The sequence below is a fragment of the Haliaeetus leucocephalus genome, unplaced genomic scaffold (assembly GCF_000737465.1).
Source record: "Haliaeetus leucocephalus isolate CR32 unplaced genomic scaffold, Haliaeetus_leucocephalus-4.0 Scaffold68, whole genome shotgun sequence".
NCBI classification, from domain to species: domain Eukaryota; kingdom Metazoa; phylum Chordata; class Aves; order Accipitriformes; family Accipitridae; genus Haliaeetus; species Haliaeetus leucocephalus.
The window spans coordinates 187,827-200,094 of record NW_010972504.1 but is presented as its reverse complement, the minus strand read 5'-3'; the positions used below and the strand labels follow the sequence as shown (position 1 = coordinate 200,094).

The window sequence follows — 12,268 nt, the reverse complement described above, 5'->3', positions numbered from 1 at the left end:
AGAATTAGAAATGCTAATTAACTATTGTAAGAGTTTCTGCATGTCACAGTGAGTCTTATAGTAATTAAAATGTCTTGAAGGTGGAGAAAAGTCTTTCCACTTGAACAGGTAAAAATTCAAGTCTGTACTGCCCACATCTAGAATCAAATGGTAAGTAATCAGTTGGGACCTCATTATTTTCCAGTACTGTTGTGGCAGGGTTGTGAATCCATGGTACATCGTATAGTCCTCTTGGTATCATGAGTGTGCCATGAGGTGTATTGTATAAATCATCTGCAAAATTACAAAAATACTGTTAGTACCACTATAGAAAGCTTACAGGAGAGGTAATCAACTAGGAAGGATGTAAAATCATATTTGCCTCATACTGTGCCTGTTTCTGTGAATGGACTGTATATAAAACTAAAAACATAAACAACTTTATGTTAGGCATTAATCCAGTTTGCATCAGAAGAGCAAATAAAAATTAATAAATGCATGTGCTTTGGCTTGTGAATCCTTCAGGTAGCACACAATTCAAAAAAGTAAAAATTGAAAGCTACCAGTTAGCAGCTATTCATAGTAGTGAATATTGACATTTTTATCTGTGGAATTTTATTAAGTTTTAAAGGCTATATTCTGACATTAGCCATTGTATTTGTTACTGGCTAGTCCCATTTACTACAAGTAAAGTTACATATATACACACATCACACACATATATATTTATATAAACATGCGTTATTTAAAAGTATCAGCAAGGTAAGCTTACTTCTAAATGCCTTTTTCACAAGGTTTTAAAATTTATATTAACCTGTGCCAATAAATGTAGCTAACAAGTTATCAAACAGAATATTTCCTTTTTTCATTGTTATTTCCAGTGAAATACATATACATGATATATTTGTCACATTTCTTTTCACTCTGGGTCTTTACTAATCAATCCTAAGGAAGATGTGGCCTTCAGTGTCGGAGGTATAATATCTCTTCCAAGCAAGAATATAATTGATAATGACTGTGCAGACAGATACTGATTTATTAGTTCTTTCAATGGTGCAGCTGAGGACCTGCAGCTTCCAACAGGAAGTCTGTCAATATCAGGTTACCCTAACTTAAAGCAAGCATTTGGAAATGTTGGTATATATTACTACTTTGCTTCATAATATTGCTAACAGGTCTCCAGTTCCTTTTCTGTCAAATACTTCTTCAAGGAGGGTAAGCAATACTCTGGCCTACCACATCTGCTTTCTTTTTTCCTGTCATCCTTATTTACCATGTGTGCACTTGTATTTTTCTCTAGTACTTCAAATATTTTTCCTTTTTTTCTATGGCAGATCCTGTCACTTTCCTGCTCTCACTTCTTCACCCACCCCATTCACAGAACGGTATGTCCTAGTCCTTCGAACATTTATATCGTCATCAATTTCTTGATACAGCTCTCCATCTGTTCTTTGGCTTCAACTAAGACAAACAGGTCTGGCCCCAGCAATTCAAGGAAATGCTGCTGTCATGTGTAGTGACACCTGCCTGAAGCCTGGGTTGTATGATTTGGAGTCAGAGCTTCAAGGATGTTTACTGATATGGTTGTGAAAACTTGATTGCTTGGTTTCAGCGTTTCTGATGTTGTTTGACTCACAACTCTTTTAAATGATAAAAATTGAGGTGGCAGAGTGACAACCAACTTGAGCCTTGTGATATCTGAAGACTTCTTAGTGTAGTGAATGGTGTTACATGCAACGTGCCAGATGTGACATGCCTCTATCCATTATGATCCTTCTATATTCCAGCTGGTAGCTGCATTTTGCACCTTGGTTTGATTGACTTTAGCTGAAATACGGGATGCTATAAAACTTGTTGCTATTGTTTTTCCAGATCCACTCTCTGTCTTTGTTTGTATGGTCTCTTTTACAAGAAATACATAATCTTTGGCCTGAGCAAAGTACTTTGCCATAAGGTAACAACAAGAGAAGAGGATTAGAAAATGCATAGGTTGAATTCCATTCATTATATTGTCTCACTTTTCTTGTTCAGCAGCAGGTTTATTTGTTTAATCTGCTTTTTCCTCTTTTTTCTGAATTGCCTTGGGAACAAATAATAGGATATTGAATTATGAGGTTTCTTTTCACTATTTCCAGTGGTTGTCAAATCAGACCTTACTCATCTTGAGCTTTTAGCCTCTTCCCTGACAACCTCAAGATCTGCAAGTCTGGTGGGGTTAGCAACTGAAACTAGAATTTAGAATTAAAACATTTTTGTCTTTGTGTTTTCTTTTAAAGTAAACATTCTATTTAATTTCTCTATATATCCTGGGTTTTGATGAGAAGGCTTGAATACCTAAGGTAGACTTCTGACTAAAGAGATATTTAAATAGAAACCCTATCTGTTTTGATATATTTTAGAAAGAATATTAGAATTTACTTACTGGATAACTGAGTCTATAGCCCTGGGTCTGTAGATTATAGAATGTATGTTTTTAAAAAAAAAAAAAAAAAAGCGCTGATTCCATTTAAATACTTATCTTGGCCATATGTTTAATGCCTGATCTCAAATTTCTGGTCCAGCTACTTGCTTTTAATTGAGAATTAATTTTTGTGTATGATAAGTAATTTTTTGCTGCACCTGTTTGTTACAACAGCCTAAAACAAAGGCATAAGAGGGGAAGGTCTACAAACTTGAATTGAAAATTCAGTTCTAAGTCTGAGAAGACAAATAATGAGCATTTACCTATTCTAATGCTTGTCTTGGATCTCTCATAAAATATTCAAATGTCAAGTCACTATCATTTGGCCATCATGGCTTTATTAAGCACAGGAAATTTCAAAACTCTTAGCTTGTTATTTCATTAGTAGGGAGTGTTGGGACTTTACTCAAAAGCTGAATTTTTTAAATGAATGTTCCAACCCCTCTTACTACACAGTACTTACATTTAACTTCTATACTGGATAATACTGAGAGATTCAGCAAGAGTGTCACACCTTGTGGTAGCACTGTATAAAGAAAGGCCTTCCCCCAGCAAGTGGTCCAAAAAAATAGCTCTTTGGTCTGTTTTCTTTGTTGTTAAATGCACAGTATATTGTGGCAACAGTGGTTTTTATGTCATGAAAAGGAATACTCTAGAATTGTGAGAAAACTTGATACAATATTACAGGTATTACAAGTCAGACCACAAGGTTATTTTGAGAACTTGAGAAAACCCACATTTTGTATCTCACTTAAAAAAGAAGAATGTAACCACTGCCAGAATTTAAAACTACAGTAGGGGGTTAGTATGCAAGCACTTCCAGGTACATTGTAATTGTTACTTGACACTACTGATAGTTACTTCCACATGGTTTGTAAAAAATCTGTTTTGGTAAAAGCTGCAAGAGCAGAGCGTGCAAAATAGAATGCGGAAAATAAGAACAAATCTTAAGAAAATCACACTTTCAGGACTCACCCAAGCTGACAAATGCAGGAGCATATAGACTCGCAGGTGGTACTGAGTAACAGATCCGATGTCTGAGTATGTGCGTGTTTGTTCAGACTCTCCAATACCTCCCGGCAGGGCTGGGCGAAACACGGGAATGTCTCTATGGAAACCAGTGAAGTTGCACTGGGGTTAGAGATTAGTCAGTATACCCACACTAGTGCTGACCTCACCCCACTGAAACTAACTGGGTAATACAAGAGGAAGGGGAATGTTACATGTCGGCAGTTGCTGATCTTTCTTCACAGTGGCTTTAAAAAGTAGCTTTTTCAGAATCGGACACTGTACTGGGAGGATTGCTTTAAACAGTATTCCCCAAGCATATGTAAGGAAGATATTAAAATCTTGATTTAAAAGATACATTAAAAAAATCCTCAGGTATGCGTGATTGATAGTTATTATAAAGCACAACTATTTCTAGAACAATAATATTCCTTTAAATTTCTAAACTAAAAGGATTTAAGAAAAAATAACTGCTACAGGAGTTAAATGTCTCTAACAAGAAAAAAACCACTATGAATAACAGTGTTATTCCTTCCACCTTTCCTGTCCCAAGATATCAAAGTATTTAGTTTGCCTTGCTTCTACCAGGAGTATCTTGATGGGGGAAGGGTTCATGAGGAAAAACAGTCTTCCCTTTTCCTTCCTTACAGCCACTTTAATTTTTAGTCGGAATCTGAGAGTGGCTTCCTCATTGGGAGGCATTCACTTTGGCAGGCTTCACAGTCTGCCATAGCTGTGGTAGACTCTTCTTTTTCAGGTGGGCATATGGGGTTGCCTAAGAGAGGAATGCATATTGGGTAAGAGCAGCGTCTGACAGGACTGCATGCCCAAAGCCTAAAAGGAGAAACAGAAACATACCCCAGTGTTCTTACTGAGCATATATAATTTAGCTTAAATTCTGATCTGAAAAAAAGTCAATTGTACACACATAGTGTCAAGTCTCCATACCAGATCTTCATCAGTGAAGATCTTGTCTGATTACCTACTGACTACTTATCAGATTGCCAGTCAAATCAGGAGAACACTACAACCCTTAGAAACTGAAAAGTGTCTGTGACTTTTACCCCTTAGCATTGTTATGATATTGGGTGAGTATAGTCATTCATCCTTGATAATATTGCAGAAGGCTTCTGGCTTGTTGTTGTTTGTTTGTTTGTTTGTTTTTTAGATTTTGTCCTCAGTGTAGCAATTGTATATCTTAGAATAACAGACATATCTAGCACTTTCCAAAGAAATGAAACCAAATACAAAGTGGTCTATCATATGAGCCAAACAGCAAATAGGATTATGAAGTATTTTCAGACCATAAGTGGAGATCATTAGCATACGATATGCAACAAAGAGAATTGCTGTTTTAATCTGTGGTTGATAGGAAATGCTGCAGCTAATCCTAGGAAAGGAAGAGAGGAGCAGGCGTCTGTGAATCTATAAATTTAAGAGATGAGAGCTATGTTTCAAGCTATTACAGAGAGACTTGCAACAGACAGATAAGCTTTGAAAATTCAGCAGCCACAGTCTGTTTAAATGCAAAACCTGGCAAAACACTTGTTTCTATGGCAGCATATTAGGATCTTATTTCCTTTATCAGTGGAGGTCTGCAACAGGATGGGGTTGGAAGTAATTCCTCTACCAGAATACTGATCTTAGAAATCTGACTGGCTTTGTCTGTTTTTCATCAGCACAGCTTCTAATTCTCTATTGTTTGCAAGCATGGACATGTTTTTATTTTAATATCCACAGTGCTATGTGCAGTGGAAACAGGAGTTACTCTGCTCTGTAAATTGACCTGCTCGTAAGATCACAGTTTTCATTGTGTTGTACTACTAACAGGGGAAGAGTGAGTAGGAATAACGTGTGATAACTTCTCATTGTTCCTACATTTATCTTAGGTGTTGGTCAGTGACAGAGAATCCTATTAAATTACTTCTATACGTAAGCTTCTGGTATGCACTGAATTTCTCCAGCCCATTATAGAGATTCCTGGGTAATGAACCCAATAATTTTATCATTACTAAATTCTGTTTACAGAGATAACTTAAAACACTTCTTGTACAACATCAGCATACTGCCTTTCACTTAATGAAAGTGTAAAACAACTGATGTCAGTGAATGGATTGGTTTAGTCAACAGAAAGGTTAAAGATAAATAATTAACAGTGTAACTGGCTGTTCCAGAACACGGCTACAAAGCTGATGGCTGTAAAAGAACATTAAAAATTTCTGTCACTGAATAGTCTGCAGGTCAGCAAGGGGGCAACCAAAGAAATTGATCATAAGCATCAGACTTTTAACTACGGATTTTAGGAAACTGTATGAAAGAAGCCTTTGGCGCTCATAGATTGCCACACTGGACTTACTTTGTTGTCCTACCAGAGCCTTTTGTCTTGCTGCTCCCAGTAGGTAGTGGGATCTTGCTCCCATCAAGTGTTCAGAGAAGTCAATAGTGAATGAACTCTGGGATCATATACAGAAGGACAATCAAGGAAAAGTTTTTCTACCAGCTTAATAGTTTGTGTAAGTTACTGAAGAGATGTGAATGTGTATATCACTCTGGTGATGTTTAGTGCATCTCTGACAGATGGGCAGGCTAACATGATGCCAGCAAAGAAGAGGTAGTAGCCAAGAGGTCCTGTGTCCATATCGGTGTGGAGCTAACCTGAGTATGAGCACCTTAGTCTCAAGGGCCGCTCAGACTAATTAACTGTGCTTCCAGATAAATGAATTTTCTTTCTTCATACTTGGTCAAATATTTCTGTAATGCAGAGGCTGGGTAAAAAAGTTGCAGTGAATAAATGCACTGCTGAAATTATACTACTTGCTCCAGTGATTAGTAATTCCTGACATTCAGCATACACCACATTGGACTCTGCTTAATAGCTCTAAATCTTCACAACAGTAGGGCTCTGGACAGATGGAACTAAGGACATTACATCTACGTAGTTGCCTTAACAACGAAATTTGTAATCACCTCAAAGAATGAAATCAGGTTTGTGTGGCATGACCTATTTTATGTAACACCATCTTGACAGGCATTAATTGTGTTCTCATCCGTTAATTCTTTATTGCTCAAATCCTGTATCAACTTTCTGTTATATTACCTGATTTATCAGCGATAGATGTCAGGCTAGCTGGTTGAGAGTTACCTGGGTCAACATTCTCTCTTTAAATATTGGCATAGTATTAGCCCTTTTCTTAATGTTTTGAAATTTCCTCAGTATTCCAAGACTTGTTGAAATTAGCATTAGCTAGCTAATGATGTTGATTTAAAAATATTTATTCCTTATACAATTTATTTAATAATTTTTGTTGCAAATGTTTATGTTGGTTGTTCAGCCACTACATTTTCAAATGCACATGTACTTAGTGAAGACATTGCACTTACTCTACATCAACAGCTTGTCTTCATCTACTAATGTCCCTTGACATTACTGCTGGCCTCTGTCCTGACAGAAGTTTATTTCCTAGTCTCCAGCTTCCCATGCGAGTTTTCTACATTTTCTTATTTCTAACAGCGATTGTTGTTTGTTTTCCTTTTTTTCATTGCTATAGTTTTTAGTGTTGCATTCTCTTTCTCATCCTCACTATGACAGTTTCAAGCATTGTTATAATTCTTTTTTCTTCACTATTGATGTTTGCAGACATTTCCCTAAATCTTGTTAAAGCAAATTCTTAATCCTTTTTTACCCTAATCTGAATTCCTCCCTGCCCCCCTCCCTGCCCTGTTATGCCCATTTTTCTCAAATCAGAGAAATTAGCACTTTGAAGCAGCAAAAGATACATGCCTTCATACTCTGATCTGTCCTCTGCCTATGTTCTTACAGTGTATGTTGAGGACACTTTAAACCTGGATGTGGGGGTCTTCCTGTCAGGACCAGTGTATACACATATAGCTCCAACTGCCTAAAGCTGTGCTTGTAAATCACTGTGAAATCTTTAGAGAAAAGAATCAGCTGTACCTACTTCAGCTGTGCATGCAAGGGTCATGTGATATTCTTGCTTTAGGAATGCTATTTTTTATTATTATTTTGAGCACTTTTTGTCCTCTCCAGGATTTAGTTGTATGAGTCGTTTCCTTTTCCTTTCAGATCATTGTCTCCTTTGAAATACTCTAAAGATTTTCCAAGAATGAACATTCTTTTCTGTGATTAAAGTTTTAAACCACCAAATCCATCCATTTATATGTAATGTGTATGCGTATATATAATGTGTGTGTATATATATACACAGTATCTACATATAGGTGTGTGTATGTGTATACTCATATAGCCTGTATGTTTAACTGCATTTAAAATATGTCAGAAAAATATAGAGTTAAATAACATACTGGAGTAGTAGCAAAATAAGTGTTATACTTCTGTTGCTAAGTGTAGGTGGACAGATGTTACTGAGAGAACAATTAATACTCTGCTCATGTCCTTAAGCCAGAAAGAGCTATATTTAATTCCTGAGAAGTTATATGGTAGAAATTAACCCAGAATTAAAAACTCCATGAAAACAGAAAGCATTTCGCTAGTCCTAATAGAACAAGAACTCTATCATATTATCCAAAAAAAACCTTGGAGAATTAGTCCAGGACATAAAGCTGTGTGCAGCAGTCCAAAACCACAGGAAAAGGAGACAATGTTACTCAGGAACTGGCTAAACACCAGTCCGGACTGACTGGATCTCTCCTCCAACAGCCCAAAGTGACCATGTTTACCAGCTCAAACTCAACTTTATTATATTTCTTATGGCTATGTAAATCAAGAATGTGGTTGACGTGCACAAGACATACATCAGATTAAAGTCCAAATGGCATTTAGGTGATTAACTGAAAGGGTAGGTGTGAAAAGAGCAGCGGTGAATAAGCATAGTGAGAAGGCTGGCCAGACGCTGATGAAGTAGTAGAGGACAGTGGCTTTGTTGACCCTTTCTTACTTTTGTTCCTCCCAGGTGTTCCACAAAGCCCTAAATGCAAGTGTTTTTTCCCCCCATCTGTGGACATCTCCGTTTCACTGGTGGTGGTGCAATATTTTGCTTCTCATTGTGCTACAAGGAGTAATTTCTTAAAAGTTTTTCAATTAGTCTTTCAGAGTGCGTTGCTTGTTACTTCAATATTTGCTCAGTAGGTTCAAGGCCAGATAATTTCTCAGTGTGTTTTGTTTGAGTAGATAAGTCAGGCTGTACCTAACCATACTGTAGAGCAATTGCTTTGATTTGAGATATGTCACTTTATGTGTATAGCACTGCATCTCTCAGTTGTGCCTGCCTGGTAATAAGCAAACAGAGTGAACCAGACTTCATTAAACTTTTGCAAAACATAGGTGTGGAATTCATCATATGTGATTCAGGATGATTCCATTTCCATGTGTATTGGGTCTGGCTGAGATGGAGTTAGTTCTCCCCACAGCAGGCCCTCCTAGTGCTGTGCTCTGTATTGGTAGCCAGAAAGGTGTTGATAACACACCAGTGTTTTGGCTGCTGCTGCACAGTGCTCACACAGCATCAAGGCTGTCTCTCCAACATTTCCCCCTCCCTCACCGGCAGGGGTGGGGTTAAACCACGACACCATGCTAGCCTTCCTATCATGATGTTCCTGTCCTATGTAGTGATTAAATTCATCAATAATAACTTTTTTAACGCAGTGGTTAGTTTAAAAGCCTGAGGAGAGAATGACTGTTAAAATAATTAGATTTCCAGCTCCAGTTTCCAGGTTAGGATATTATGGACACATTTGTTCCTATCACATTTGCTTTGTGGTTCAGTATGAATTTTCAATAGATGACTTTGCGATAAGAAAGCAGCAATTCAGATGCAATTATATAAGCAGTAAGATTAGGCTGGAGAGTATAAAGCACACACAGAGCTTGTGCTGGGTCACTGCTTCTCCCAGCTCAAGGCAGAATCAGGTTCCTGTAATAGGGAAGAATTCAGCTGACAAGAGGTTGGTCTTTCCAGACTTGCATTGTTGCAGCTACAGGGTAAACCAGACTGTGTAATGAATGACTTTTGCTATGGGAAACTGACAGCTGGAAGAGACTAGAGGGTGATGTCCATATGTTTGTAGACACTGTCATTTGAAGTTTGTAGTTTAGAGGCTACAGAGTAGACCCTGGAATTGTCTCGAAACTAATCAAACCTTTGTTCTCAGGATCCCCTAGCAGGTCTGAGAAATGAGGTCAGCACAACAGACAGATAAAGTGGGAATTCATTGATTTGAACTCTTTGCTGATGTTCTTTATTGTAATTTGCTTGCATCTATTATTTAATTCTTGGCAGTATTCCCATTTCATCATGCCTCTAAGCCAACTGGAAAGTAAAAAATACAGTGTTATGCCTGATATGCACAGCTGTTTCTTTTTCTCTCTTAAACATTTTATAAGATGCTTTCTTGAGAAAATTATTTTTAAACCAGTGAGATTATTCTAGCATCTCTGGTTAATTCTAGAGCTCATGTTCTCTCACATATGTCACATTTTCAAATCCTTTAGCTCCTGTTATTCTTCTGTGTCGGCATTTCATCACTCATTAGTGAAAAGTTCCATGTAATATGCTTTAGTGGGGAAAAAATGAATTTGTTTTATGTTGTTAATGGCCTGTTTACCCTTCTTTTCTGTTTAGTGGTTAGTACTATTTCAATTAAAGGTCTAAGATTGGAAAGAAGTTGTCAGGCTGTAGCTAAAAAAGTTAAGATTACGTCTAGTCTGTGACTATCATAACTGTTCTTGTCAAATTCTGAGAAAAGGGCTGGAAGGTATATCTAATTTTACTTAGGGTTTGCTTTCTTTGTTTTTCCCCCATCTAGCATGAGTCTCTTCTTTGTGATGTCTCTCCTCTTTGGCCTGGCTTTCGGTCAAACAGCATCACTTTGTGCTCCTTCTGAGTATACAATCCACGTGGAGAAAAGGGAATGTGCCTACTGCCTGGCCATCAACACCACCATCTGCGCTGGATTTTGCATGACTCGGGTACAAGACGTTACTCTCTTTTAGGCAGTTGTTTCTATAATGGCCATCACTGCAAAACAAGTGCCTGTTCTCACTGGAAAATTGTGTGTAAATGATCCAATTGTAATAGTGTTTGTCACATACAGAAAAATCACACTATCATCATGTTTTCAAGTTAGCTTTTTGCAAAGGTATGGATGAGAAATGCCAAGCCTTCAGAACTTCAGAGTTTATAATAACATCAGTGGCATAGCACAGAATTGGCTGCTGCTGTCACTGCAGAGCCTCTGTAGTAAGTTTGTGGGGTCAGGATGGAACAGGTGAGAAGCAGATTATATTTAGTCACTCTTACTTAATGTAAACAACTTGGGTAACATCTACTCCCACTACTGTTAAGACAGCTAGCTGTGGAGAATATCTCACAAGTAGGCATGCCAAACATTATGCTTGAGCTTCGCTGTTGAACACAGCATTTTAAGTTCCACCTTGGTCAGCAGGCAGCCAATATGCATTACAAAGCACTGTTAGGGCTGTGAGCCAAGCAGATCAGTTAAAACCATATAAGCAAGGTGAACATCTCTACGGCTGTAGAGAGCCCCAGTCAGATGCAGATTCAAAATTACAGATCTGAACAGAAGTACACTGAAAATATCAGAGCTAGTCTAAGTGTAAAGAGTTTTGCCTTCTGCACATTTGAGAAAACATCAAAGGAGGTCTTCTGACACTCATGTATGCTTCAGTGAAACAATGCATTTCTTTTTTCTTTGTAGGACAGCAATGGCAAGAAGCTGCTACTCAAAAGTGCTCTGTCCCAGAATGTCTGCACATACAAAGAGATGTTGTATCAAACAGCACTGATTCCGGGCTGTCCTCATCACACCATCCCTTACTATTCCTACCCTGTGGCTGTGAGCTGCAAGTGTGGTAAATGTAACACTGATTATAGTGACTGTGTTCACGAGAAGGTTAGGACAAACTATTGCACTAAACCACAGAAGCTTTGTAACATGTAAGCTTCCAACAGAATGTGGTCAAAATGTACCTCTCTGCTCACAACTAAACATAAATAAAAGTGCATTTCATAACAGGTTTGCAAGTTGGTGTGCACAAAGTTTTATTCTAAAGATATATTACTAGTTACTTCAATTAACTGGATATTCTGTGACATGCACAAAGCAGAATCATAGGACCGCAGGTTGGTATTTTGAACCCACCTGTAATTTACTTTGGGGAAGAAGGAGAAATGACTGTGTATGTATAAGCCTTTTCTCATAAATCTGAGGTGTTTTGTGAAAAGATACTCAGAGACAAAACATTTGATATATTTCAGAGTTAAAAAAAGGCAATGCATACTCTTAATATTGAACATTTTAATTAGATTTAGATTTTGACATATACTTACAGCCTTCATATTAGCAATAGTATTTTTCCATATATGTAATGTTACGTTTTTTGAGGGCTCTAGCTTCAGTGTAGTTAACGGGGACTAAGCACATACAGTTTGCAGATCTACATGATAGATCTATGTCATCACCGCTGTTGTCCAGACCTGTGTTCATTAGGCATACTTTTCATGTCTCTGCACTAGTGGAGTAAGTCTCTCTTTTTTATTGAAGCACATTATTTGAAAAACTTCTATCTCCATGAGTACTGAAGAATCAATGGAGCTTCAAATCTTGCTACTCCGTTCTGCAGAAGGGAAGTGTAATACCATCAAACTTAAAGTGAAACTCAGAAAAAACTCTTTTTCCCCACACAGGTCAGCTGGTCCCTTATGAGTGGGAAAGTGAGCTGAGCCCCCACCCTATGTGCTGAACATGCACAGGTGAGAAGTGCAGACCCAGGAACAAAGAAATAAATGTAAACTAACAGATTTTTTTTTTTTTCCACTGAGA

The 12,268-nt window shown here is 37.6% G+C and overlaps 1 protein-coding gene across 1 annotated transcript; it reads left to right on the top strand.

Moving 5' to 3' along the window:
* The first annotated feature begins 9,281 nt into the window (after nt 1-9,281).
* On the top strand, nt 9,282-11,469 carry TSHB (thyroid stimulating hormone, beta). Its single transcript, XM_010578489.1, has 3 exons — nt 9,282-9,370; nt 10,232-10,394; nt 11,144-11,469. The coding sequence occupies exons 2-3, from the start codon at nt 10,233-10,235 to the stop codon at nt 11,384-11,386; spliced, it is 405 nt and encodes a 134-aa protein (XP_010576791.1). The 5' UTR covers nt 9,282-9,370; nt 10,232; the 3' UTR covers nt 11,387-11,469.
* The last annotated feature ends 799 nt before the right edge of the window (nt 11,470-12,268 follow it).